The sequence below is a fragment of the Sus scrofa genome, chromosome 4 (genome assembly GCF_054392235.1).
Source record: "Sus scrofa isolate SSC_HxYL_T2T_F1_AM1 chromosome 4, Sscrofa_HxYL_maternal_Yorkshire_Landrace_v2.0, whole genome shotgun sequence".
In the NCBI taxonomy this organism is placed as follows: domain Eukaryota; kingdom Metazoa; phylum Chordata; class Mammalia; order Artiodactyla; family Suidae; genus Sus; species Sus scrofa.
This window is the reverse complement of record NC_139386.1, coordinates 34,812,070-34,839,009: the sequence shown is the minus strand read 5'-3', so window position 1 is coordinate 34,839,009 and position 26,940 is coordinate 34,812,070. Positions and strand designations below refer to the sequence as shown.

Below are 26,940 nucleotides of genomic sequence, written 5' to 3'. Positions count from 1 at the left end.
TGAGTCCTCGGCATTTGCCTCAATTTCCCCAGCCAGGGCTCCAGAACAGGGAAGGATGGAAAGGGAAAAAAGGGGTGAGCCTCGCTCGGGTCTGAAGTCTCAGAGCGTTGCCCTTGGGTAGCCTCGGGGCAGATCAGTGGAGCAGAAACCCAGCTACCTCCTGACCCCTCCCTGGGGACGGCCTCCCTAGCGCTAGAAAAGATGAAACCAGGCTGCGGCGAAGGCTGGAGGCCGGGCCTACACCAGGTTTCTGACGACAGTGAGTAGAATTTCCCATAGTGAAATTGCGCAAGGTGCAGGACCCAGCAGCAACCCGCACTCTAGAGGCCAGGCGTGACTGCGGGGCGGGAGAGGAAGCGACAGCAAGGTTTACCTCCTCCTGTTCAGACCCTGCCGCTTCCGGCCTTTCCGCGTCTCCCATCGCGCAGACTCCGCCAGAGCTACCGGAGCAGAGGGAACCCAGAGCCTCAAGCCACCTCGAACTAGGACAGAACCAAGTGGCCAGCGGGTCCTCTGGGTAGGCCCCGCCCCCAGACGCAGAGACCCTCCTACTTCTGTCTGCCCGCCCCGCTCCACTGTGCTACCCGGTTTTCTCGCCGGCCCATTGCGTGACTATCCTAGCTGTAACCTGGCCCCGCCTCCCCTGCCTCAGGGATCCGCCTACTTCGGCCGGCATCGCCTCAATCCTCTGTGCAGGCCCCACCTCCTGCCAAGGCCGGAGTAACTCTCTAGGTTTCCGCCAACTTCTCACAGCTCCACTGCCCCGGCCCCGCCTCCCACCAGCCCAGAGAAGCCCCTCTGAGCCTGCCAGCCCCGCCTCCCGTGCCTCCGGGCCCCTCCTCCTCCTCAGACCCCGCCCCTCAGGCCCCGCCTCCTCTTCAGACCCCTCCCCGCTGGCCCCGCCTCCCGCCCGCTCTCCGAAGGAGCTCGCCGCAGCTCCGGGCCCCGCCTCCTCAGCAGAGCCTGCCCTGCCCCGCTGCCCAGCCTCGCCTCCCAGCCTAGCAGCATGGGGCTCTCCGCCTTGGGCTTTCGGCCCAGCCTGCGTCGCCCGGCTCTAGGCGCCCAGTGCGAGAGGTTGCCGGGACATGCCAGGTCACCTCTCCAGCTCGAGACTCCCCAGCTAGCTCTCGCCGTGCCTCCGGAACACGGTATGTCGCGCTAACTCGGCCGGTCCTGAGAGACTCCCAGGTGCCTGTCGGACCACACACCGAAGGGGCTACGGAGGAGAGAGCGCTCTGGGCGTGTGGAGTGGTGGCGGTGCGGGAAGCCACGCTCTTGGTGAAAACAGAGCCGCCCCGCTACACCCTCAGTGAGGAGGAAAGGCTGCCGGGCTTTGTCCTTAGCCGAAAAGGAGAGGCTGAGGGAAAGTGTGGGGACGGCTCGGTGGGGCTTGAGAGTGACGGAAGGCAGGGACAGAGTTTGAAGGCGGCTTCCACACCCTAAGCTTGTGGTGACACCTGCCGAGCTCTTAGCAAGAGCCAGGCGCTGTGCCGCGCTGTCAGCCGGGCCGCGGAGGCTCAGGATGTCCCTCCGTTTACAGACCAGAAACTCGGGCTTGGGATTAACGACCGAGGTTTTCCAGCGCCAGAAAGTAGGAGGTTGCCCCGCTCCCTGCGAAACGCTCTTCTCAAGGCCAAAAGGCAGTGGTGGAGGGAGGACAGACCCCCGTGGGCTGGCCGAGCGTACTGGCTGCTGCTCGTCCCCTCTCTGGGGGGAACTGTCTCAAGATGACTGCCACGGAAAGAAAAAAATAATTGGGTCTTAAACAAGAAAGGAGGTGAGAGAAGGATTTGCTTTAGTAGTTTGAGGCTGACATACCGAGGGAAGCTTGTCAGGCCTTGAACAACAGGCACCTGCTTTGTGGATCGCTGGGTGAAGAATGGTAAAAACAGGGTAGAAAATTAAGGTTCGAAAATGATGAAAGCTCGTTCTCAAACCTGCCCTACATCAGAGGCAACTACTAGGGGCCAAGTGCTGAGTAAAAAAGTTTACATATGTTAATTTTGAATAATTGTTAAGGGAGTTCCTGCTGTGGCACAGTGAGTTAAGGATCTGGCATTGGAGCACCTGTGGCCTAGGTCACACCTGCAGCTGGGATTCAGTCTTTGGCCTAGGAACGCCCATGTGTGGGGAGGGGTGAGGGTTGCAGCTGGAAAAAAAAAAAAAAAAAAAAGATAAGTTTTGTGAGGAAAATGAGTCTTAAAGAAGTTGGATAATTTATCACAGGCCACGTGACAAATAAAGGGCAAGGATTCTACTATTTAATTAAAGTTATCAAATAATATATCTACTGTTTGTCAAGGTGTGATATTCAGAATTAAAGATACAAAAGTGAATGAGCCTAGTGAAAAAGAACATGAATCCTAGAATCATATCATTGTGGGCATGTGCTACCTTGGACAAGTTACTTAGCCTTTTTGAGACTCAGTTTCTTCATCTGTAGGATAAGAAAAATTCCTTCCTTGAAGGATTGTTGTGTGGATTTACTACTTGTAAAGTTCCTACAAGTTCCACACAACAAGTAGTGGATTTACTACTTGTGAATTTATTAGTCGTAAAGCACTAAATGAGGTGGAAAATTACAACTGTAGGGAGTTCCCATCGTGGCTCAGCGGAAACGAATCTGACTAGTGTCTATGAGGACACAGGTTCGATCCCTGGCCTTGCTCAGTGGGATAAGGATCCAGTGTTGCCGTGAGCTGTGGTGTAGGTTGCAGATGCGGCTTGGATCCCGCATTGGTGTGACTGTGGCGTGGGCTGGCAGCTACAGCTCTGATTCGACCCCTGGCCTGGGAACCTCCATATGCCATGGATACAGCCCTAAAAAGACCAAAAAATGAGAAATTATACAGAGGGGTCCCATCAAACCTTCACCTGGTTTCCCCCATGGCGCTCCTAAACAGGCCATCCTAGAGGTCGTGGAATGGAAGGGCTCAACTGAGTTGCTTAAATCACGTTTCTTAGATTCATTGAAAACACAGAGCAAGGGGAAAGAGTTGGGGTGTCTAACCTATTTAAGATAGGATGCGGGAGGGAAGGGAGTGGAAAAACCATACTATTCAAATGTTAATGATAGTATTCCTGTATCCTGACTTTGCTGCATCAGCCTTCCTGGCTGGTGGTATAGTTAGAAACACCAGTGTTGAGGATGGGCACAGGGGTCTCAGCAGCGGAGCCAACATGCACTTGCTCTTTTAGAGGGGTGCAGGAGCAGCTGTAACTTGCCACAAATTAGCTTTCTGAGCAGCTATGAGTTTTATCTATGTTTCTTGGGAAGAAGAGCACATGTGGGGCCAGAATGGATGTCAGCAATTGGTGGCTGATTTAGAGATAACATAGTTGTCAATCTGGAAGTAACATGATCCCTACCTTATGAATACTTAAGAATTACTTGGTCCTTCCAGCCCTTTCTATCTGCAACACACTCATTTATTCCATTATTTTTATCCATGTTCAACACATTTGTGTTCCATTTATTCTATCTTCAACATGCCTCACAGATTAATAACATTTACTGTTTACACTTAGCAGGTCTTTTGAACCTCCTTGTGTCACAAGCTATTTGCTTCCATATTTAGTTTTGTATCAGAATTGAATAATCTTAAATAATCAAAAAAATAATAGATCAGGAGTTCCCGTCGTGGCGCAGTGGTTAACGAATCCGACTACGAACCATGAGGTTGCGGGTTCGGTCCCTGCCCTTGCTCGGTGGGTTAACGATCTGGTGTTGCTGTGAGCTGTGGTGTAGGTCGCAGAGGCGGCTCGGATCCCACGTTGCTGTGGCTCTGGTGTAGGCCAGCGGCTACAGCTCCAATTCGACCCCTAGCCTGGGAACCTCCATATGCCGCAGGAGTGGCCCAAGAAATAGCTAAAAAGACAAAAATAAATAAATAAAAGATCAGAAACAAACATTTCAGCACCTATTATAGTGCCTGGTGCAGAGTAGGCAGTATGTATTAGTTTACCTCAAGAGGTTTAAAGTTAACAGGAACAGCAAAGGTGAAAAATTAAACATGTAGGAGTTCCTGTTGTGGCTCAGCGGGTTACGACCCCAACTAGTGTCCATGAGGATGCATGTTCAGTCCCTGACCTTGATCAGTGGGTTAAGGATCTGGCATTGCCACAAGCTGCAGTGTAGTTCACAGATATGACTCAGATCTGGCATGGCTATGGTGTAGGCTGGCAGCAGCAACTCAATTCAACCCCTAGCCTGGGAACTTCCATGTGCCTCAGGTGTGGCCCTAAAAAGAAAAAAAATTAAATGTTTAACTGAAAGACCTTTGGGGGTAGGAGGATTCTATATATTCATAAACTCTGCAGCTTACTATATTTTCAGTTTTTCTTATTGTTGATTTCTAGTCATATAGTGTTTTGGTCAGAAAAGATGTTTGATATGATTTCAGTTTTCTTAAATATACCAAGGCTTGATTTGTGCCCCAGAATGTGATCTATCCTAGAGGATGTTCCATGTGCACTTGAGAAGAATGTGTATTCTGCTGCTTTTAAGTAGAGTGCTCTATAAATATCTATTAAGTCCATCTGATCTAATGCATCATTTAAGGCCTGTGTTTCCTTGTTGATTTTCTGTTTGGATGATCTGTTCATTGCTGTAAGTGGGATGTTAAAAGTCCCCTGCTATCGTTGTGTTATTGTAAATTCCTCCTTTTGAGGTTGTTAGCAGTTGCTTCATATATTGAGGTGATCCTCTGTTGGGTGCATATATATTTATAATTGTTATATCTTCTTCTTGGGTTGAAACTTTGGTCATTATGTAATGTCCCTTTTTGCCTCTTATAATATTCTTAAAGATCTATTTTGTGTGATGAGTTTTTTTTTATTTGATTTCCATTTCTTTTCTATTGCCTTTCTTTTGATTTCCATGTGCATGGAATATTTTTGTCCATCCTCTCTCTTTGAATCTGTATGCGTCCCTGGAACTGAAGTGGGTTTCTTGAAGACAGCATATATATGGGTCTTATATTTGTATTCATTCAGCAAGTCTGGGTCTTTTGGTTGGGGCATTTAGCCCATTTACATTTAGGGTAAAATATTGATATGTATGTTATTATTGCCATTTTATTGTTTTGGACTTGTTTTAGTTGGTCTTTTTTCTTCCCTTCTTGTTATCGTCTCTTGTGGTTTGATGACTATCCTTAATGTTGTGTTTGGATGGCTTTTTCTTATTTGTCTGTATCTATTATAGATTTTTGGCTTACAGTTACCATGAAGTTTTAATATAGGAGCCTATATATATATATAAGATTATTTTAAATTGTTGGTCTTTTAATTGCAAGTACATCTCTAGTATCCTGCATTTTTGTACCCTCCTCTTCTCACGATTTCTGATTTTGGTAGCATATTTGTGTGTGGATGATTTCCTACCCTAACGATGTGTGTGCCTTTACCAGTGAGCCTTGTCATTTGTAATAGTTTTGTTTCTAGTTGTGGCCTTTTCTTTTCCACCCAGAGAAGTTGCTTTAGTATTTGTTGTAAAGCTGGTTAAGTGGTGCTGAATTCTCTTAGCTTTTGCTTGTCTGTGAAGCTTTTAATTGCTCCTTCAAATCTGAATGAGAGCCTTGCTGGATAGCGTAATCTTGGTTGAAGGTTTTTTTCCTTTCATTGCTTTAAGTATATTGTGCCACTCCCTTATGGCCTGCAGAGTTTCTGCTAAAAATCAACTGATAACCTTACTGGGGTTCCCTTGTGTGTTATTGTTTCTTTTCCCTAGTTGCTTTCAGTATTTTCTCTTTGTCTTTAATTTTGGTCAGTTTAATTAATATGTGTCTCAGGGTGTTCATCCTTGGATTTACCCATCCTTGGGTACTTCCTGTGCTTCCCAGATTTGAGTTATTCCTTTCCCATGTTAGGCAAGTTTTTGGCTATTATCTTGGCAAGTATTTTCTCTGGTCCTTTCTCTCTCTCTTCTTCTTCTGGAACCCCTGTAATACAGATGTTGGTGCATTTAACATTGTCCCAGAGTTCTCTTAGACTGACATTTCTTTTCAATCTTTTTTTCTCTTCTGTTCAGAATCAGTGATTTCCACCAGTCTGTCCTCCACCTCATTTATTTGTTCTTCTGCCTCCTGTAATCTGCTCTTTGTTCCATCTAGTGAGTTTTTTATTTCAGTTATTGTATTTTGCATCTCTGCTTGCTTGATCTTTAAATCTTTTTTTTCTTTGTTCAGTGTTTCTTATAATTCATCAGTCTTTGCCTCCAGTTTATTTCCAAGATCTTGAATGTCTTTACTGTCATTAGTCTAAAGTCTTTTTCATGGAGGTTGGTAATCTCCAGATCACTTAGCTGTTTTTCTGGGTTTTCTTCTTGTTACTTTAGCTGAGTCGTAATTCTCTGCCTTTTCATTTTGTTTAGATTTTTGGCGTGGTCTCCTTTTTGCAGACATTAGAGTTGTAGCCTCTCTTGCTTCTGATGTCTGCCTCCTTGTGGCTGCAATTGGTATGGGGGCTTGCTGCAGTCTTCCTGATGGGAGGGACTGGTGGCTGCCCACTGGTAGGAGCAGCTGATTCTTACTTTTCGGTCAGATGGGGCTTTGTCTCTGAGTAAGATTAGAGTCGGCTGTGTGCCTGAGAGGTCTTTAGGCAGGCTGTTTGCTGATGGGTGGGGCTGTGTTCCCACCCAGTTTGTTGTTTGGCCTGGGGCTTCTCAGCCCTCATGGATGGTGTCAGATTTTTCTAAAATGGCCACCCCCTAGAGGAGTTCACACTGATGATTATTCCCTAGACCTTTGCCTCCAATTCCCTTCCCCCACAACAACCCACAGTCACCCCCTGTTTTCCTAGGAGATTCTCCAAGAACTGCAGGCAGGTCTGACCCAGATTCCTGTGGAGTCTCTGCTTTACCCTGGGGCCCAGTGCACATGAAAGCCTGTGTGTGCCTTTCAAGAGTGGAGTTTCCATTTCCCCCAGCCCTGTGGAGTTCCTGTGCACAAGCCCTACTGGCCCTTCTTGCCACATGCTCCGAGGGCTCCTCCTCCACTCAATGCCAGATCCCCAGGCGTGGGAACCTGATGTGAGCCTCAGAACTCTCACTCCCATGGGTGAACCTCTGGGGTATAGTTACTTTACAGTCTGTGGGTTGCCCACATGATGGATATGGAGTTGCTTATATCAGTAATCACCCCTTATATCATCTCAATGTGGCCTCTTCTTTGTCTTCTGGAGTAGGATAACTTTTTTGATAGTTTCCAGTCCATTTTGTTGAAATTTGTTCAGCAGTTGGTTGTAATTTTACTGTTTTTATGAGAGAAGGTGAGCTCCAGTCCTACTCCACCATCTTAATCCTGTCTCATTTCCCCTTTTATGAACATACTGTGTTAATCTATTTTCCTACTATATTTGGAAATAATATTTCTAGTCTCCCATGCTGTTCCAGATCCTTGATGCTCCTCCCATCAAAAGGTGGAGTCTTATTCCCCTTCTGCTGTGGTTTGTGTCCCCTCACATTCTTATGTTGCAAAGCTAGTGACTGTGGTGATATTTAGAAGGTAAGGCCTTTGAAAGGTGATTAGGTCCTGACAGGGTAGCCTTCATGAACAAGATTAGTGCCCTTATATTGGGTTGTTTCTTTTTTTAGGATTGAGTATGTGTGGGTTCTTTATATATTTTGGATATTAACTCTTTATCAGATATATGATTTGCAGATGATTTTTCTAGTCATTAAGTTGCCTTTTCATTTTGTTGATTAATGTTTTTGCCGCGCAGAAACTTTTTAGTTTGTTGTAGTTCCACTTGTTTATTTTTGCTGTTGTTGTTTTGCTTTTGGAGTGAAATCTAAAAAATCATTGTCAAGACCAATATTAAAGAGCTTACTGCCTCTGTTTTTTATGGTTTGAAGTCTCCAATACATTTTGAGTTAATTTTTGTGTATGACTTAAGATAATGGTCATTTCATTCTTTTGCACGTGGTTGTCTAGTTTTCCCAGCATCATTTATTGAAGGAGCTGTTCTTTCTCCATTAAATATTCTTCACTCTCTTTTCACACATTAATTGACAAAATATGTTTGGGTGTATTTCTGGGCTTTTTATTCTGTTTTATTGATCTTTGTGTCTGTTTTTGTACCATATTACAATGCTTTGATTATTAAAGTTTTGTAATATAGTTTGAAATCAGGAAGCATGATGCCTCCAGCTTTGTTGTTCTTTCTCAAGTGTTCTTTGCTATTTGGGATATTTTGTGGTTTCATACAAATTTAGGATTGTTTATTCTGTGAAAAATGCCATTGGAATTTTAATAGGAATTGCACTGAATCTGTAGGTTGCTTTGGGTAGTATGGACATTTTAACAATGTTAATTTTTCCAGTCCTTGAGCATGGAATAGCTTTCCATTTATTTGTGTCCTCTTCAATTTCTTTCACTAGTGCCTTATAGCTTTTAGTGTACAGGTATTTTACCTCCTTAGTTAAATTTATTCCTAGGTGTTTTTTCTTTTTGAATTTAAATGTGGTTGTTTTCTTAATTTCTCTTTCTGGTAGTTTATTGTTAGTCTATATAAACACAATAGATATTTGTATACTGACTTTGTATTCTGCAGCTTTACCAAACTTGTGTATTCTAACAATTTTTTGGTGGAGTCTTTTGAGATTTCTATATTATGTTGTCTGCAGATAATGAGTTTTGGTTACTTCTTCCTTTCCAATTTGAATGTCTTTTATTTTTTTTTATCGTCTAATTCCTCTTGCTAGGAATTTCAATACTGTGTTGTTTTTGTTGTTGTCATTTTTTGTTTTTTGTCTTTTTAGGGCCACTCCTGTGGCATATGGAGATTCCCAGGCTAGGAGTCGAATCAGCTATAGCTGCTGGCCTTTGCCACAGACACAGCAAGGCCAGATCCGAGCTGCATCTGCGACCTACACCACAGCTCATGGCAATGCCACACCCTTAACCCACTGAGCGAGGCCAGGGATTGAACCTGCAACATCATAGTTCCTAGTCAGATTTGTTTCCGCTATGCCACGATGGGAACTCCCTCAATACTGTGTTTAATAAAAGTGGTGAGAGTGGGCATCCTTGCCTTGTTCCTAATCTTAGATAAAAAGCTTTTGGCTTTTCACTGTTGAGTATGATATTAGCCAGGCTTATCATATAATGGCCTTTATTATGTTGAGGTAAATTCCTTCTATATCCATTTTTTTGAGTTTTTATCATGAATGGTGTTGAATTTTGTTGAATGCTCTTCCTGCATCTATTGAGATAATCATGTGATTTTTACACTTCATTTTGTTAATGTGGTGTAATCACATTGATTTGCAGATATTGAGCCATTCTTGTATTCTGTGAATTGATCCCACTTTATCATGGTGTATGATCCTTTTAATATATTGTTGAATATTGTTTGCTTACGACATGGTTTGCTTACATTTTGTTGAGGATTTTTGCATTTATGTTCATTAGTGCTATTGGCCTGTAATTTTCTTATGGCATACTTGCCTGGTTTTGCGGTAATGCTGGCCTTATAACATGATTTTGGAAATGTTCCCTCCTCTTCTATTTTTTGGAAAAGTTTCAGAGGGGTTGCTATTAATTCTTCTTTGACTGTTAGGAAAGCTTTCTGGTACCGGACCTGTGTTTGTTGAGAGCTTTCTGGTACTGGACCTGTGTTTGTTGAGAGCTTTCTGATTACTGATCAATCTATCTCCTTACCAATAATTGGAGGTAGGTTTTCTATTTCTTCATGATTCAATCTTGGTAAGTTGTGTGTTTCTAAGAATTTATACATTTCTTCTAGAGTGTCAAGTTTGTTGGCATATAGCTGTTCATAGCAGTCTCTTATGATCCTTTGTATTTCTCTGGTATCAGTTGTAATGTCTTCTCTTTCATTTCTGAGTTTGAATCCTCTTCTCTCTCTCTCTCTCTCTCTCTCTTTTTTTTTTTCGGTGAGCCTAGCTAAAGGTTCGCCAATTTTGTTTATCTTTTCAAAACACCAGCTGTTAGGTCCATTGATTTTTCTCATGTCTTTTTACTCTTTGTTTCACTTATTGCACTCTGATCTTTGTTATTTCCTTCAACTAATTTTGGGCTTTATTTTGTTCCACTTTTTCTAGTTCCTTGAGGTATGAAGTTGAGATTTTTTTCTTGTGCCTTGATGTAGGCATTTATTGCTGTGGACTTCTTTTCTCTTAGAACTAATTTTGCTGCGTCCCATAAGTTTTGTTATTTCCATTTGAATTTGTCTAAAGGCATATTTTTTTTTCAATTTCTCTCTTGATTTCTTTTTTGACCCATTGGTTGTTCAATAAATATTGTTTAATCTATGCATATTTGTGAATTTTGCAGTTTTCTGCTTATAATTGATTTCAGTCTTCTTAAATGTGTTAAGACTAGTTTTGTGGCCTAACATATGATTGATCCTGGAGAATGTTCCATGGGCACTTGAGAATGTGTTTTCTGCTACTTTTGGTTGGAATCTTTTACATTGTGTGTGTGTGTGTATGTATGTGTATCCATCCATCCGTATGATCTATCATGTCACTTAAAGCTGGTGTTTCCCTTAATGATTTTTCTGACTGGATGATCTATGTATTGATGTAAGTAGGATATTAAAATCCCCTACTATTATTTATTTCTATTTCTCCCTTTAAGTCTGTTAATATTTCTCTTAGGTATTTAGGTGCTCCTATGTTGTGTACATAAAACTTTACAAATGTTATATCCTTTAAATTTTTTATTATAGTTGATTTACAATGTTCTGTCAATTTCTGCTGTACAGCAAAGTGATCCAGTTATACATACATATACACATTCTTTTTCTCATATTATCGTCTATCATGTTCTGTCACAAGTGATTGGATATAGCTTCCTGTGCTATTTAGCAGGACCTCATTGCTTATCCATTCTAAATGTGATAGTATGTATATACTAACTCCAAACTTCCAGTACATCCCACTTCCTCTCACTCCTGCTCCAAGTCTACTCTCCATATCTGTGAGTCTGGTTCTGTTCTGTAGATAGGTTCATCTGTGCCATATTTTAGATTCCAAATATAAGTGATATCATATGGTATTTGTCTTTTCTGACTTACTTCACTTAGTATGAGAATCTCTAGTTCCATCCATGTTGCTGCAAATGGCATTATTTTGTTCTCTTTTATGGATGAATAGTACTGCATTGTGTATACGTACCACATCTTAGTCCATTCATACTGCATTGTGTATACGTACCACATCTTAGTCCATTCATACATCACTAGTACTGCATTGTGTATACGTACCACATCTTAGTCCATTCATACGTTTAGGTTGTTTCTATGTCTTGGCTATTGCAAATAGGAGTGCATGTCTCTTTTTGAATGAAAGTTTTGTCAGGATATATGCACATGAGTGGGAGTGCTGGTTCCTATGATAGTTCTATATTTAGTTTTCTGAGGAAGCTCCATTCTGTTTTCCACAGTGGTTGTACCAGTTTACATTCCCATCAACAGAAGAGGAGGGTTCACTTTTCCCCACACCCCCTCCAGTATTTGTTATTTGTAGACTTACTAATGATAGCCATTCTGACTGGTGTGAGGTGGTATCTCATTGTAGTTTTGATTTGAATTTTTCTAATAATTAGTGATGTTGAGCATTTTTTCATGTGCCTGTTGGCCATCTGTATGTCTTCTTTGGAGAAATATCTATTTAGGTCTTCTGCTCATTTTTCAGTTGGGTTGGTCATTTTTTTGCTGTTGAATTGTATGAGTTGTTTGTATATTTTGGAAATTAAGCCCTTAGCAGTTGCTTCATTTGAAACTATTTTCTCCCATTCCATAGGTTATCTTTTTTTTTTTTTTAATGGTTTCCTTTGCTGTGCAAAAGCTCGTAAGTTTGATTAGTTCTCATTGGTTTATTTTTGTTTTTATTTCTATTGACTTGGGAGACTGACCTAAGAAAATATTTGTATAGTTGATGTCATAAAATGTGTTGCTTATGTTCCCTTCTAGGAGTTTTATGGTGTCTTGCCTTATGTTTAAGTCCTTAAGCCATTTTGAGTTTTATTTTTGTGCATGGTGTGAGGGTGTGCTCTAGTTTCACTGATTTACATGCAGCTGACCAGTTTTCCCAGCACCACTTGCTTTAGAGACTTTATTTTTCCCATTTTATATTCTTGCCTCTTCTGTCAAAGATTAGTTGACCATAGTTCTCTGGATTTATTTCTGGGGTTTCTGTTCTGTTCTGTTGGTCTATATGTCTGTTTCTGCACCAGTACCACACTGTTTGATTACTGCAACTTTATAACATTTCTGAAGTCTGGAAGAGTTATGTCTCCTGCTTGTTTCCCCACTCCCTCTCCTCAGGATTGCTTTGGCAATTCTGGGTCTTTTGTGGTTCCATATGAATTTATGGATTGTTTGTTCTAGTTCTGTGAAAAATATCATGGATAATTTGATAGGGATTGCATCAGATCTGTAGATGGCTTTGGGTAGTATGGCTATTTTAATGATATTAATTCCTCCAATCCAAGAGCATGTGATAACTGTCTACTTTGAATTCTCTTTAATTTCCTTGTTTAATGTTTTATATTCTTGGATCCTTTGTCAAAGATTAATTGACCATAGGTGTCTGGGTTTATTTCTGGGATCTCTAGTCTGATACTTTGGTCTGTATGTCTGTTTTTGTACTGGGACCACACTGTCTTGATTACTATAGCTTTGTAATATTGTCTGAAGTCTGGGAGAGTTATGCCTCCTGCTTGGTTTTTGCTCCTCAGGATGGCTTTAGCAATTCTTGGTCTTTTATGGTTCCATATAAATTTTTGGATTGTTTGTTCTAGTTCTGTGAAAAATGCCTTGGGTAATCTGGTAGGGATTGCATTGTATCTGTAGATTGCTTTGGGTAGTATGGCTATTTTAACAATATTAATTCTTCCAATCCAGAAGCATAGAATATCTTTCCATTTCTTTGAATCCTCTTTAATTTCCTTGATTAATGTTTTATAGCTCTCAGCATATTAGCCTTTCACCTCCTTGGTCAGATGTATTCCTTGGTATTTCATTTTTGGAGTGCAATTTTAAAAGTTATCATATTTTTATATTCCTTTTTAAATATTTAATTGTTAGTGTACAGAAATGGAACCAGTTTCTGATTGTTAATCTTGTATTCTGCTATTTTGCTGAATTCATTAATCAGTTTGAGTAGTTTTTGTAGAGTCCTTAGGGTTTTCAATATCGTATCATGTCTGCTGCATAGAGTGAGAATTTTACCTCTGCTCCAATTTGGATACCTTTTATTTATTTTGTTTGTCTGATTTCTGTGGCTAGGATTTCTAATACTATGTTGAATAAAAGTGGTAGTAGTAGGCATACTTGTCTTATTCCAGATTTTAGTGGGAAGGCTTTCAGCTTTTCTCCATTGAGTATTATATTGGCTGTGGGTTTGTCATAAATGGCTTTTATTATGTTAAGATATGTTCCCTCTATACCTACTTTGGTAAGTGTTTTGATCATGAATGGATGTTGGATTTTGTCACGTGCTTTTTCTGCATCTATTGAGATCATCATGTGGTTTTTTATTTTTCTTTTGTTAATGTGGTGTATGACATTGACTGATCTGTGTATGTTGAACCATCTTTGTGAAATGGTGTAAATCCTGCTTGGTTGTGGTATATGATCTTCTTCATATCTTGCTGGATTTGGTTGGCTAAAGTTTTGTTGAGAAACCTTGCATTTCTATTCATCAAAGATATTGGCCTATAATTTTCTTTTTTTGTTATTAGTGTGATGGTGGCTAAAGTTTAAGAAGGATGGGTATAAGTTTTTCTTTATATGTCTGGTAAAATTCGCCTGTAAAGCCATTTGGTCCTGGACTTTTGTTTGTAGGGAGTGTTTTTAGTACATATTCTATTTCATTTCTAGTGATGGGTCTGTTCAAATGATCTATTTCTGTTTGATTCAGTTTTGGAGAGCTGTATGTCTCCAGAAAGTTTTGCATTTCTTCTAAGTTGTCAAATTGTTGGCATATAGTTGTTCATAGTATTCTCTTATGGTTTTCTAGTATTTCTGCAGTATCCATTGAGATGTCTCCTTTTTCATTTCTTATTTTATTTGGGTTCTCTCTCTCTTCTTGGTGAGTCTGGCCAGAGGTTCATCAATTTTTTTTATCCTTTTGAAGAACCATCTCTTGGCTTTATTGATTTTTTTCTATTGTTTTTTGAATCTCTATTTTACAGAAGTCCTCTCTGATCTTTATGACTTCCTACTTTCTACTGACTTTAGGTTTTGTTTGTTCTTTTTTTCTGATTATTTTAGGTAGTAGGTTAGGTAGTTGATTTTAGATTTTTCTTTTTTGAGGAAGGCCTGTATCACTATGGACTTCCCTCTAAGAACTGCTTTTGTAACATCCCATAGATTTTGTGTGTTTGGGTTTTCATTGTCATTTGTCTTGAGGTATTTTTTAATTTCCTTTTTGATTTCCTCTTTGACCCATTGGGGTTTTTTGGTTGTTGTTGTTTTAGTAGCATGTTCTTTAGTCTCCATGTAGTCAGTTTTTTTTCTCATTTCTTTTCCTGTAGTTGATTTCTAGTTCTTGTCATTGTGGTCAGAGAAGATGCTTGAAATACTTTCTGTACTCTTATATTTGTTGAGGTTAGTTTTGTGCCCATTATCTGGTCAATCCTAGAGACTGTCCCAAACCTATATTCTGGGTTTTTTTTGATGTAATGTCCTGAAAATACCAATTAAGTATAATTGTGTCATTTAAGCTCTCTGTTGCCTTATTGATTTTCTGTACAGAGGACCTGTCCATTTATGTGAGTGTTAAAATCTCCTACTATTACTGTATTCCTATCAGTTTCTCCTTTTATGTCTGTTAGTATTACATGTACTTGGGTGCTCTTATATTAGGGGCATATATATTGACAAGTGTAATATCCTTTTCTTGAATTGACCCTTTTATCATTAAATAATGTCCTTTGCCTTTCTTATATAGCCTTTGTTTTAAAGTCTGTTTTGTCTTGGGAGTTCCTGTTGTGACGCAGTGGTTAATGAATCCGACTAGGAACCATGAGGTTGCGGGTTTGATCCCTGGCCTTGCTCAGTGGGTTAAAGATTCTGTGTTGTTGTGAGCTGTGGTGTAGGTTGCAGGCGTGGCTCAGATCCCACGTTGCTGTGGCTCTGGTGTAGGCTGGCAGCTACAGCTCTGATTCAACCCCTAGCCAGGGAACCCTCCATATGCCCTTTTTGGAGATTTAAGTTCTTCTTCCAGTGTTCAATAGATGTTTTGTGACACTTGTTCTACATGTAAACTTTTTTTAATGTGTTTGTTGGAGAAGTTGAGGGAGGATGGTCTTACTCCTCCACCATCTTGATCCTGCTCCCAAATCTTATATCTTCTTATTGGATTTGCCCTTTTATCATTATGTAATGTCCTTTGTGTTTTATTACAATCTTTGTTTTAAAATCTTTTTTGTCTAGTATAATTTTAGCTACCCCAGCTTTCTTTTGGTTTCCATGCACTTGGAATATCTTTTTCCATCCCTTCATTTTCATCTGTGTGTGTCCTTACATCTGAAGTGAGACTTTTGTTGGCTGCTTGTATATGGGTCTAATTTTTTTTATCCATTTAGCCACTCTCTTCTGATTAGTTCCCTCATAAAAGGCTCCAAAGAATTTTCTCACCCTTTCTGCCACATAAGGATGCAGTAATAAGTCTGTGACCCAGAAGGGGGCCTTCACTTGATCATGCTCAGATTTCCAGCCTTTAGAACTGTGAGAAATAAATGTTTATTCTTTATAAGCTACCCAGTATGTGATAATTTGCTGTAGCTACTGTGATAGACTAAAATACCTCCCTTAAATGTGAGCTGTCCTCCAGTTTTATTGAGATATAATAAACATACAATATAAGTTTAAGGTGTACAATGAAGTAATTTGACTTATATAGTGAAATGATTGCCTCAAGTTTAATTAACATTGTGATCTCGCATAGACAGCAAAAAATGAAAAAGAAAAAAATTTTTCTTTGTCATGACAACTCATAAGATTTACTCTCAGTTTTCATATATATCACACAGTACTGTTAACTGTAGTCATCATGTTGTACTTTACATTCCCAGTATTTATCTTTCTTCTAACCAGAAGATAGATTTTGACCATCCTCATTCAGTTCCCGCTTCCCACACTCCCCTGCCTTGGGTAACAACATATCTGATCTCTTGTTCTGTGAGTTTGGTGGTGTTGGGCTTGCGGGGGAGGGGGGGTTGTTGTTTTCTTTGTCTTTTTTTAAAATTCTACATATAAGTGAGATCATACAGTGTTTGTCTTACTCAGTGTAACTTATTTCACTTAGCATAATGCCTTCTAGTTCCATCCTTGTTATTGCAAAAAGTAGGATATCCTTTTTTTTTTTTTTTTTTATAGCCGAATAGTTATGTGCCACAACTTCTTTATCCATTCATTTGGTAATGGTCACTTAGGTTGTTCGCACGTTTTGGCTATTGTAAATAATGCTGCTATGAAAATGGGGTGCAGATACTTCTTCAACATAACACTTTCCTTCGCATATATTCCCAGAAGTGAAATTGTTACTTAGCTAAACTTGGGTCCACTCACCTGTTGCTCAGCAAAGCCAATCTCCTGACACGAGGTTGTAGTAAAGGAAAGTACAAAATTTATTTCAAGGCACCAAACAAAGACAATGGGCATCTCATGCTCAAAGACCCAAATTCCTCGATAGATTTAAGGAAAGGATTTTAAAGGCAGTGTGAGGGAGAGGGTCAAGTGGTTCACGATCAGCACATGCACAGTTGGTTGGTGGTGAGGTAACAAGTTGGCATTTTGAGGATCTCAATTATCAGTTTTCTGGCTCCAGCCAGTCTGGGGTCTAGTGTTGGTGGTCAGCATGTAGTTAACTTCCTCAACCTAGTGAGAATTTTTCTATCTGCAGAACAATTAAAGGATATGACTCTATAGCCCTTGAGAATAAATTAAAGGATCTTGACTTTGTTTTAGAGCCAAATTATTATTTTTTTATTTTTACTTTTTTTTTTTTTTTTTTTTTTTGTCTTTTTGCCTTTTCTAGGGCTGCTGCCGCAGCATATGAAGGTTCCCAGGCTAGGCGTCTAATCAGAGCTGTAGCCACCGGCCTACACCAGAGCCACAGCAACACGGGATCCAAGCCACATCTGCAACCTACACCAGAGCTCATGGCAACGCTGGATCCTTAACCCACTGAGCAAGGCTAAGGATCGAACTGGTAACCTCATGGTTCCTAGTTGGATTGGTTAACCACTGCACCATGACAGGAACTCCTAGAGCCAAATTATTATTATTTTGTCCTGCTTGTCTGCTTTTCTCTGTTTATGCATTTTTTTCACTTCTCTGATTAAATTTGCTCTTTGGACTCAGGGAAGGCCCAGGAGGCTAAAACTTTTCTACAAACAAGAGCTAAGAGGACATGGGGGGCTCTATCTCTGTGAAGGCCTTCCAGGGTCCTGCTTGATTTCAGAGTTGCTCAATTATATGGTAGATCTTTTTAAAATTTTTTTTGAGGAACCCCCATACTGTTTTCCATAGTGGCTTGATCAATTTACAGTTGTGTTAACAGTGTACAAGAGTTCTCTTTTCTCTAAATCCTTGCCAGCCTTTGTTATCTGTCTTTTCAATGATAGCCATTTTAACAGGTATGAGTTGATAGCTCACTGTGGGCTTTAAAAAAAAAAAAAAAACTATTGAAGTGTAGTTGATTTACAATGTTGTGTTAATTTCTGATGTACATCAAAGTGACTCAGTTCTGTATATTCTTTTCCATTATGATTTATCATAGGATATTGAATATTGTTCCCTGTGCTATACAGTAGAACCTTATGGTTTATCCATCCTTTATATTTTAGTTTGCATCTGCTAATCCCAAACTCCCTTCCTTCCCATCTCTTCCCCCCCTCCCCACAACCACAAGTCTTTTCTCTCTGTCTGTGAGTCTGTTTCTGTTTTGTAGATAGATTTTTTTTGTGTGGTATTTTATTTTTTTGCTTTTTAGGACTGAACTCACGGCATGTGGAGGTTCCCAGGCTAGGGGTCGAATTGGAGCTACAGTTGCCAGCCTATGCCACAACCACAGCAACACAGGATCCAAGTCGCATCTACAGCCTACACCACAGCTCACAGCAACACTGGATCCTTAACCCACTGAGCGAGGCCAGGGATCAAACCTGCAACCTCATGGTTCCTGGTTGGTTTTGTTTCAGCTGTGCCACAATGGGAACTCCTGTGTTGTATTTTAGATCCCACCTATAAGTGATATCATATGGTATTTGTCTTTCTCTGTCTGATTTACTTTGTTAGTGTGATAAACACTAGGTCCATCCATTTTGCTGCAGATGGCATTATTTTGTTCTTTTTAATGGCTGAGTAATATTCCATTGTATATATGTGCCACATCTTCTGTAACCATTCATCTGTTGATGGACATTTAGGTTGTTTCCATGTCTTGGATACGGTGAGTAGTGCTGTAATGAACATTGAGGTGCATCTGTCTTTTTGAATTATAGTGTTGCCTGGATAAATGCTGAGGAGTAGGATTGCTGAATCATATGGCAACTTAATTTTTAGTTTTTTGAGGTACCTCCATGATGTTTTCCAAGTGGCTGTATCAGTTTACATCCCTACCATCAGTGTAAAAAGGTTCCCTTTTCTCCACACTCTCTCCAGCATTTATTACTTCTAGTCTTTTTAATGATGGCCCTTTGACCAGTGTGAAGTGGTACCTCATTGTAGTTTTGATTTGTATCTCTAATAATTAGCACTGATGAGCATCCTTTCATGTGCCTATCAGCCATCTGTATGTCTTCTTTCGAGAAATGTTCATTTAGGTCTTCTGCCCATTTTTCCATTGTTTTTTTTCTTATTGACTTGTATATTTTGGAAATTAAGTCCTTATCAGTTGCATTATTGCAAATATTTCCTCCTAGTCTGTAGATTGCCTTTTCATTTTGTTTATGGTTTTCTTTGCTGTGCAAAAGCTTATAAGTCTGATTAGGTCCCATTTTGTTTATTTTTGCTTTTATCTCTACTGCTCTGGGAGCCTAAGAAAACAATTGTACAATTTATGTCAAAGAATGTTTTGCCTATGTTCACTTCTTGCAGTTTAATGTTGTCATATCTTGTATTTATGTCTTTAAGCCATTTTGAGTTTATTTTTGTGTATGGTATGAGGGTGTGTTATAACTTCATTGATTTATATGTGGCTGTCTAACTTTTCTAGCATCACTTGCTGAAGAAACTCTCTTTTCCTCATTCTTGACTCTTTTATTAAAGACTAATTGTCCATAGGTGTGCGAGTTTATTTCTGGGCTCTCTATTCTATTTCATTGATCTGTATGTCTGCTTTTACATCAATACCTTTCTGGGGTCTTGACTCTTTTATTAAAGATTAATTGTCCATAGGTGTGTGTGTTTATTTCTGGGCTCTCTATTCTATTTCATTGATCCATATGTCTGCTTTTATATCGATACTATTCTGAGGTCTTTTGGGTATGCTGTGACATGTGGAAATTCCTGAGCCAAGGATCAAACCTACACCATAGCAGCAACCTGAGCTGCTTCAGTGACAACACCATATCCTTAGCCCACTGTGCCACAATGGACTCTCAATATCATGCTATATTACTGTAGCTTTTTATTGTTGTTGTTGTTGTTGCTATTTCTTGGGCTGCTCCCACGGCATATGGAGGTTCCCAGGCTAGGGGTCCAATCGGAGCTGTAGCCACCGGCCTACACCAGAGCCACAGCAACGCGGGATCCGAGCCGCGTCTGCAACCTACACCACAGCTCACGGCAACGCCGGATCGTTAACCCACTGAGCAAGGGCAGGGACCGAACCCGCAACCTCATGGTTCCTAGTCGGATTCGTTAACCACTGTGCCACGATGGGAACTCCAACTGTAGCTTTTTAGTATTGTCTGAAAGCTGGTAGGATTATGCATACTGCTTTGTTCTGTTTCCTCAGGATTCTTTTTGGCAATTCTAGGTCTTTTATGGTTTCATATAACTTTTTGGATTGTTTATTCTAGTTCTCTGAAAAAATATGATGGGTAATTTGATAAGGATTGCATTAAATCTGTAGATTGCTTTGGATAGTATGGTCATTTTAACAATTAATTCTTCTAATCCAAGAGCATGGGGTATATTTTCATTTCTTTGAATCATCTTCAGTTTCCTTTATTAATATTTTCCAGTTCTCAGCATGTAAGTTTTGGACCTCCTTGGTGTGGCTTATTACTAGTTTTTTTTATGTGGTTATTACAGGGATTGTTTACACTCCTTTCTGATACTTCACTGTTATTGTAAAGAAATGCAACCAATTGCTGTGTGTTAATCTTATATCCTGATATCTTGCTGAATTTATTTATCATTTCTAGTAGTTTTTGGGTGGTGTTTTAAGATTTTCTATATATAGTATCATCTCATCTGCATATGACAGTTTTCCTTCTCTCTACCAACTTGGATGTCTTTCTTTTTTTTTTTTTTTTCTTATCTGATTGGTGTGGCTAGGATTTCCAAGACTGTGTTGAAGAAAAGTGGTGAGATTGGGCATCTGTGTCTTGATCCAGATTTTAGCAGGAAGGCTTTCAGGTTTTTAGCATATGTTTAACCATCCTTGTAACCCTGGGATGAATCCAGCTTGGTTGTACTGTATGGTAGTTTTCATGTTTTGTTGGATTTGATTTGCTAATATTTCATTGAGAATTTTGGTATCTGTATTCATCATAGATATTGGTATATAATTTTCTTTTTTCTTTTTTTTTTGGTAGTGTCTTGTCTAGTTTTGTTATTAGGATGATGGTGGCTTCATAAATGTCTTTGGGAGTGTTCCCTCCTCTTCAGTCTTTTGGAAGAGTTTGAGAAGGATTTGTAGAAATTCTTAATATATTTGCTAGAATTCACCTGTGAAGCCATCTGGCTCTGGATTTTTGTTTGTAGGAAGTTTATTATAGATTCCATTTCACTTCTAGTGATTGGTCTGTTCAAATTATGTATTTATTCCTAATTCACTTTTGGTGGGCTGTATGTTTCTAGAAAGTTGTCCATTTCTTTGCACTGGTCAGATTTGTTGGCATATGATTGTTCATTATATTCTCTTAAGGTTTTTTTGTATTTCTGCAATATCAGTTGAGATTTCTCCTATTTCATTTCTTATTTTCTTTATTTTGATTTCCTCTCTTGTCTTCTTGGTGAGCCTGGCCAGAGGTTTGTTAATTTTGTTTACCCTTTCGAAAAAACAGCTCTTGGTTTTATTGATTTTTTTTCTACTGTTTTTTTTTTAAATCTCTATTTTATTGCTTTCCTTTCTGATCTTTGATTTCTCTCCTTCTGCTAACTCTAGGTCTTGTTCATTCTTCTTTTTCTGATTCTTTTAGATGGTAGATTAGGTTGTTTGAAAATTTTCTTGTTTTTAAAGAAGGCCTGTATCACTATGAACTTCCCTCTTAAAAACGGCTTTTGCTGCATCCAGTTGATTTTGTATGTATGGCTGTTTTCATTGTCATTTGCCTCAAGATATTTTTTAATTTCTTCTTCAATTTCATCGTTGACCCACTGGTTTTTTTTAGTAGTATGTTGCTTAGTCTCCTTGTGATTGTTTTTTTCTTATTGCTTTTTCTGTGGTTGATTTCTAATTTCATGCTGTTGTGGTCAGAAAAGATGCTTAAAATAATTTCTATACCCTTAAATTTTTTGAGGCTTGTTTTGTGCCCTAGTATGTGGTCAGTCCTAGAGAATGGTCCATGTACACTTGAAGAGAATGTGCATTTTGCTTTTGGGGGTATGTAATGTGTTGAAAATATCAATTCAGTCTAATTTACTGAATAATTTAGGATCTCTTTTGCCTTACTGTTTTTCTGTCTAGAAGATCTGTCCATTGATGTGAGTGGGAAGTTAAAAATCTCCTACTATTATTGTATTCCCATCAATTTCTCCCTTTATGTCTGTTAGTATTTGTTTTATGTACTGGGGTGCTCCTATATTGGGCACATATATGTTGATGAATGTAAAATCCTCTTCTTATATTGATCCTTTTATTATTATTTAGTGTCCTTTTTCTTTATGGACTTTATTTTAAAGTCTGTTTTGTCTGATAAGAGTATTGTGACCCCCTGCTTTCTTGTCATTTCAGTTTGTATGAAATATCTTTTTCCATCCACTCACTTTCAATTTATGCATGTCCTTTGCTCTAAGGTATGTCTCTTGCAGGCAGCATATTATAGGTTCTTATTTTTTAATCCAATCTGCTACAGTCCTTATGCTGTGGGGCAGCCAAAAAAGAAAAAAGAAAAAAAAAACCCTAAAAATGGCTTAAAGACTTAAACATAGGGCATGACACCATAAAACTCCTAGGAGAGAACATAGGCAGAACATTTTCTGATGTAAATTGTACATTGTTTTCTTAGGTCAGTCAGTCTCCCAAGGCAATAGAGATAAAAACAAAAATAAACAAATTAGGCCTAATCAAAATTTTAAGCTTATGCCTAGAAAAAGGAACCATAAAAAAAGGACAACCTACAGAAGAGAATATTTGCAAATGATGCAATTGACAAGGGATTAATCACCAAAATACACATACAACTCAACAACAACAAAACAAACCAATTGAAAAATGGGCAGAAGAATCACAAACTTGTAAATCAACTATACTTCAATAAAACTTAAAAAAAAAAAAGGGCAGAAGACCTAAATAGACATTTTCTCAAAGAAGACATAAGATGGTGAGGTGGCACATAAAGATATGTTCACATCACTAATTACTAGATAAATGCAAATCAAAACTACAGTGAGGTACTGCTATTTTACGCTGGTCAGAATGGCCATCATTATCTCTTGTAGTGCAGTGGGGTAAGGATCCAGTGTTGTCCGTGCAGTAGCTTGGGTTTCTGCTGTGGTGTGGGTTTGATCCCTGGCCTGTGAACTTCCACATGCCATGGGTGAGGCCAAAAAAAAAGTCTGCAAATAAATGCTGGAGAGGCTGTGGTGAAAAGGGAACCCTCCTACACTGTTAATGGAAATGTAGGTTGGTGCAACCACTAATGAAAACAATATGGAGGTTCCTTGGAAAAGTAAATATAGAATTACTGTATGATCCAGCAATGCCACTCCTGGGAATATATCTGGACAAAACTATAATTCAAAAAGATACATGCACCGCTATGTTCTTAGCAGCATTATTCACAATAGGCAAGACATGGAAACAACCTGAAGGACCATTGACAGGTGAATGGATAAAGAAGATATGGTATAGGAAATTTCTTTGTGGCATTGCAGGTTAAGGATCTGGCATTGCCACAGCTGTGTCCCAGGTTGCAGCTGCAGCACAAGTTCAGTCCCTGGCCCAGGAACGTCCATGTGCCACAGGTGTGGCCAAAAAGAAAATAATGTGGTGTGTGTGTGTGTGTGTGTGTGTGTGTATACATATATATATATAGAGAGAGAATGGACTGTTACTCAGCCATTAAAATGAATGAAATAATGCTATTTGCAGCAACTTGTATGGACCTAGAGTTAACTTATATGTGGAGCCTAAAATATGTTACAAATAAACCTATCTACAAATCAAAATTGTGAGTCAGTCAGAGAACAGACTTGTGATTGCCAAGGAGGAAGGGGGAGGGAGAAGGATGGACTGGGAGTTTGGCTTTAGTAGATGCAAAATACTACATTTCGAAAGTATAAACAGGGAGATGTGAAGGTGAGCGCCAGGGTTGCCCCCAGCCCTCCTCGGGTCTGGCCGGGCCTGCTGACCTCAACGCCACTCTCCTCAGGGACTGCTCCAGCGGGAAGGCCCTCTGCATGCCTGCTTGCTGTCCGGGTCTGTGCTCGCCCTCGCTGCCCTGTCCCCGGCCCCATGGAGAAGATGGAACCGATCCAGAAGGCGAAGCTGGCCAAGGAGGCCGAGCGCTACGATGACATGACCACTTGCATGAAGGCTGTGACAGAGCAAGGCGCCGAGCTGTCCATTGAGGAGGCAACCTGCTCTTGGTGGCCTGTAAAAACGTGGTAGGGGGCTGCAGGTCCGCCTGGAGGGTCATCTCAAGAATTGAGCAGAAGACTGACACCTCCAAGAAGTTGCAGCTGATTAAGGACTATGGGGAGAAAGTAGAGTCCGAACTGAAGTCCATCTGCACCATGGTTCTGGAATTGTTGGATAAGTATTTAATAGCCAGAGTTCCCATCTTGGCGCAGCAGAAATGAATCCGACTAGGAATCATGAGGTGGCAGGTTCGATCCCTGGCCTTGCTCAGTGGGTTAAGGATCCGATGTTGCGGTGAACTGTGGTGTAGGTCACAGATGTGGCTCGGATCTGGCATTGCTGTGGCTCTGGCGTAGGCTCCCCCAGGGCTTTTGCTTCAACATTTTTAAGGGTTACCAAGGGAGCTCTTGGGCCTTTTCATCCTCTTTCTACCATAAAAAAGGCTCCTGAACTTCTGTTGTCTTATTCTTTAGCCTCTTTTTTCCAATGCCCTTCCTTCTTACCTTAAGTGCATTGTTCCCTCCCCAGCGACGACTTACCTCTCTCCATGTTACTTGCCTTCTGGGAATGCAATGGCGCTGCCAGAAAAGTAGCGTTCTGTTTTGCATCCTCTTGCTTGTCATTATTCTCTGCTGTTGAACACTTTAAAAACTCTGCCAACTGAGAAGGGTTCATTCCACATGCACCATCTAACTTTTTGCCATTTCCTTCTTATATCTGGGGCACTTTGCCCAATGAAAGTCATAGTTACCATTCTCATATTTCCGTGGGCCTCAGTGTAGCACTTATAGGCTGGATAAATTCTTTTAGAAACTCTGATGGATCCTCATTGGGTTTTTGGTATATCTCCTGAATTTTGTTTAAGCTCTTTTGCCTGGGTACCCCCTTGCAACGACCCACTAAGATACACTTCCTGTAGTGCTCTAGGTGCAGCATATCTCCATTATCAGGATCCTAGTCAGGCTCAGCAGTGGGAACTGCCAGATTTGCTTCTGGGGTTCCGTCTGGATCTGCTAGATGAAGCTGGTTTGCTCCCTCTCTAGCCTTGTCAGTGACCATCCTCCTTTCATCCCCAGTAAGCATCATGTTCATAAGAGTGTGACTGTCTGCTGAGTGGCAAAGATAAAAGTGAAAAGTTCAGTCATACGGAGGGGGTCCTCTCAGTAAACAGTTAAGCTTTTTCCAGTTAAACAAATCTGAAGGTGAGAATGGCTTTTGCATCCATGGAAACCCAGCTGGTTGGCCATCTGCCTTAAGGCCTCCTACAGGGTATTAGCATAAGGGAAACTTCCCTGCTTCAGAAGTAGCACCCGGTGTTCCCGTTGTGGTGCAGTGGGAAATGAAACGGATTAGTAACCACGAGGTGGTGGGTTCAATCCCAATCCCTGGCTTCGCTCAGTGGGTTAAGGATCCAGCATTGCTGTGAGCTGTGGTGTAGGTTGCAGACGAGGCTCGGATCCCTCATTGCTGTGGTTGTGGTGTAGGCTGGCAGCCATACTTCCGATTTAACCCCTAGCCTGCGAATCTCCATATGCTGCAAGTGCAGCCCAAAAATGCGAAAAAAAAAAAGTTGCACCCTGTCCAAATTGGGTGCCCTGTGGGGTCTGAGGGTGACATGAAACTAGGCCCCTGTGCCCTAGGGCTTAACATAGAAACTTCTAACTGATCCCCATAAGGGGGGGAATCAGAGATAGTATATATGCTGGTGGTATGTGGCGGTAGGAACACCACTCTCATGCCCTCCCTCTCCTTCTTGTAAACAGGTTTTCCCTTGGTCTTCCTTTCAGATTGCTGTACCATAAGGTGGCAGCTGTCTGACTTATTTTCCTCCTGAGGCAATAGGAAAAAAAAAATGCTTGTATATATAGAATCTCATCATTTTCACCTTCTCTTTCACAAAACAATTATAATTTTAAGATTGGCTGATATTATTAAGTGAGCCATTCAAGGGCCATTTCTCTCCTGATCCTAACACATATGTATTGAAACCACACACTACTGCAATAGAGTATCATCTCTTTCTTAGTCATACACCCACAGCTGTATTTTGCCCATTTATTATGTCCCAAGGGGCTTTCCTTAGGGACAGATGGAGTATTTCCCATAGTTATAAGTTCAAGAACAACACAGCACAAAAAAATTCCAATACCAATAGAAAAAGCAGATTCCATCATGGATGAATGCAAAACAAAAGCAAATGAACCAGTTCAAAATCAAACAGAGTCCAACAATTCCCCTATCCAACAGGATACCCCCAATCAAATGCAAAACCCATTGGCTTTTCCCTTAACGTTAAAGCCTTAAGTGAGGTGGAAGAATTTTCCTGGTTGTATACACCAGAGCAACTCACTGATTGTATGGAGCCTCTTGGCTCCCAAATGTTGATTCCTTGCTCCAGCTGCCAAGCACTGGGCCAGCTGGTGATACTTCAGGGAATTTCAATGGGAAGATCCTCAGCACAGGTGGTCCTGGCATCTGCTAGGACCTTACCCCAAAACTCCCCAACTGGGGCCGGGGCGCGCTGGCCAAAAGCAGCGAGCTCCTGGCTGGCTTGCCAGGAATTGATGTCGAACCCAAGTTCTCTCTGCTCATTGCATGACAGGCCAGTGAATCTAGAGGTGAGTTGTTGGGGCAAGGAATAACAACTTTAATAAGAAAGCTGGCAGACCCAGAAGATGGTAGACTAGTGTCTCAAAAACACCTACCTTCTCTCAGTTCAAATTCAGCCGCCTTTTATACAGAGGAAGGGGAGGAGGCAGGGCCAAGTGACTCACTCACAGATGCTTGCTTGGGGGAAGTGTCCACTGCAGTGCTGACCCATGGCTGAACAGGACCACTAATGGTTCTCTTGCTTACAGACAGTTTCAGGACGGAGATGTGGGGAGAGGGCATGGAAGCTCTGCATCCTTTCCCCATGCTTTGTCCAGTGTTTATCTTCCATCTGGCTGTTCCTGAGTTGTATCTTCTTGTAATAAACCAGTGATCTAGTAAAA

The 26,940-nt window shown here is 40.6% G+C and overlaps 2 protein-coding genes across 2 annotated transcripts in view; one reads left to right on the top strand and one right to left on the bottom strand.

The window, feature by feature from the left end:
- The window catches only part of RRM2B (ribonucleotide reductase regulatory TP53 inducible subunit M2B), a 35,741-nt gene extending 35,257 nt beyond the window's left edge, over positions 1-484 (bottom strand). The window contains exon 1 of the mRNA XM_001925001.7: positions 374-484. Coding sequence (XP_001925036.1) covers positions 374-421 — 48 coding nt within the window. The 5' untranslated portion in view covers positions 422-484. The remainder of the gene's footprint in view (positions 1-373) is intronic.
- Positions 485-941: 457 nt separating this feature from the next.
- On the top strand, positions 942-26,940 carry LOC146403756 (uncharacterized). Its single transcript, XM_085021962.1, has 2 exons — positions 942-1,148; positions 23,739-26,940. The coding sequence occupies exons 1-2, from the start codon at positions 1,007-1,009 to the stop codon at positions 23,975-23,977; spliced, it is 381 nt and encodes a 126-aa protein (XP_084878088.1). The 5' UTR covers positions 942-1,006; the 3' UTR covers positions 23,978-26,940.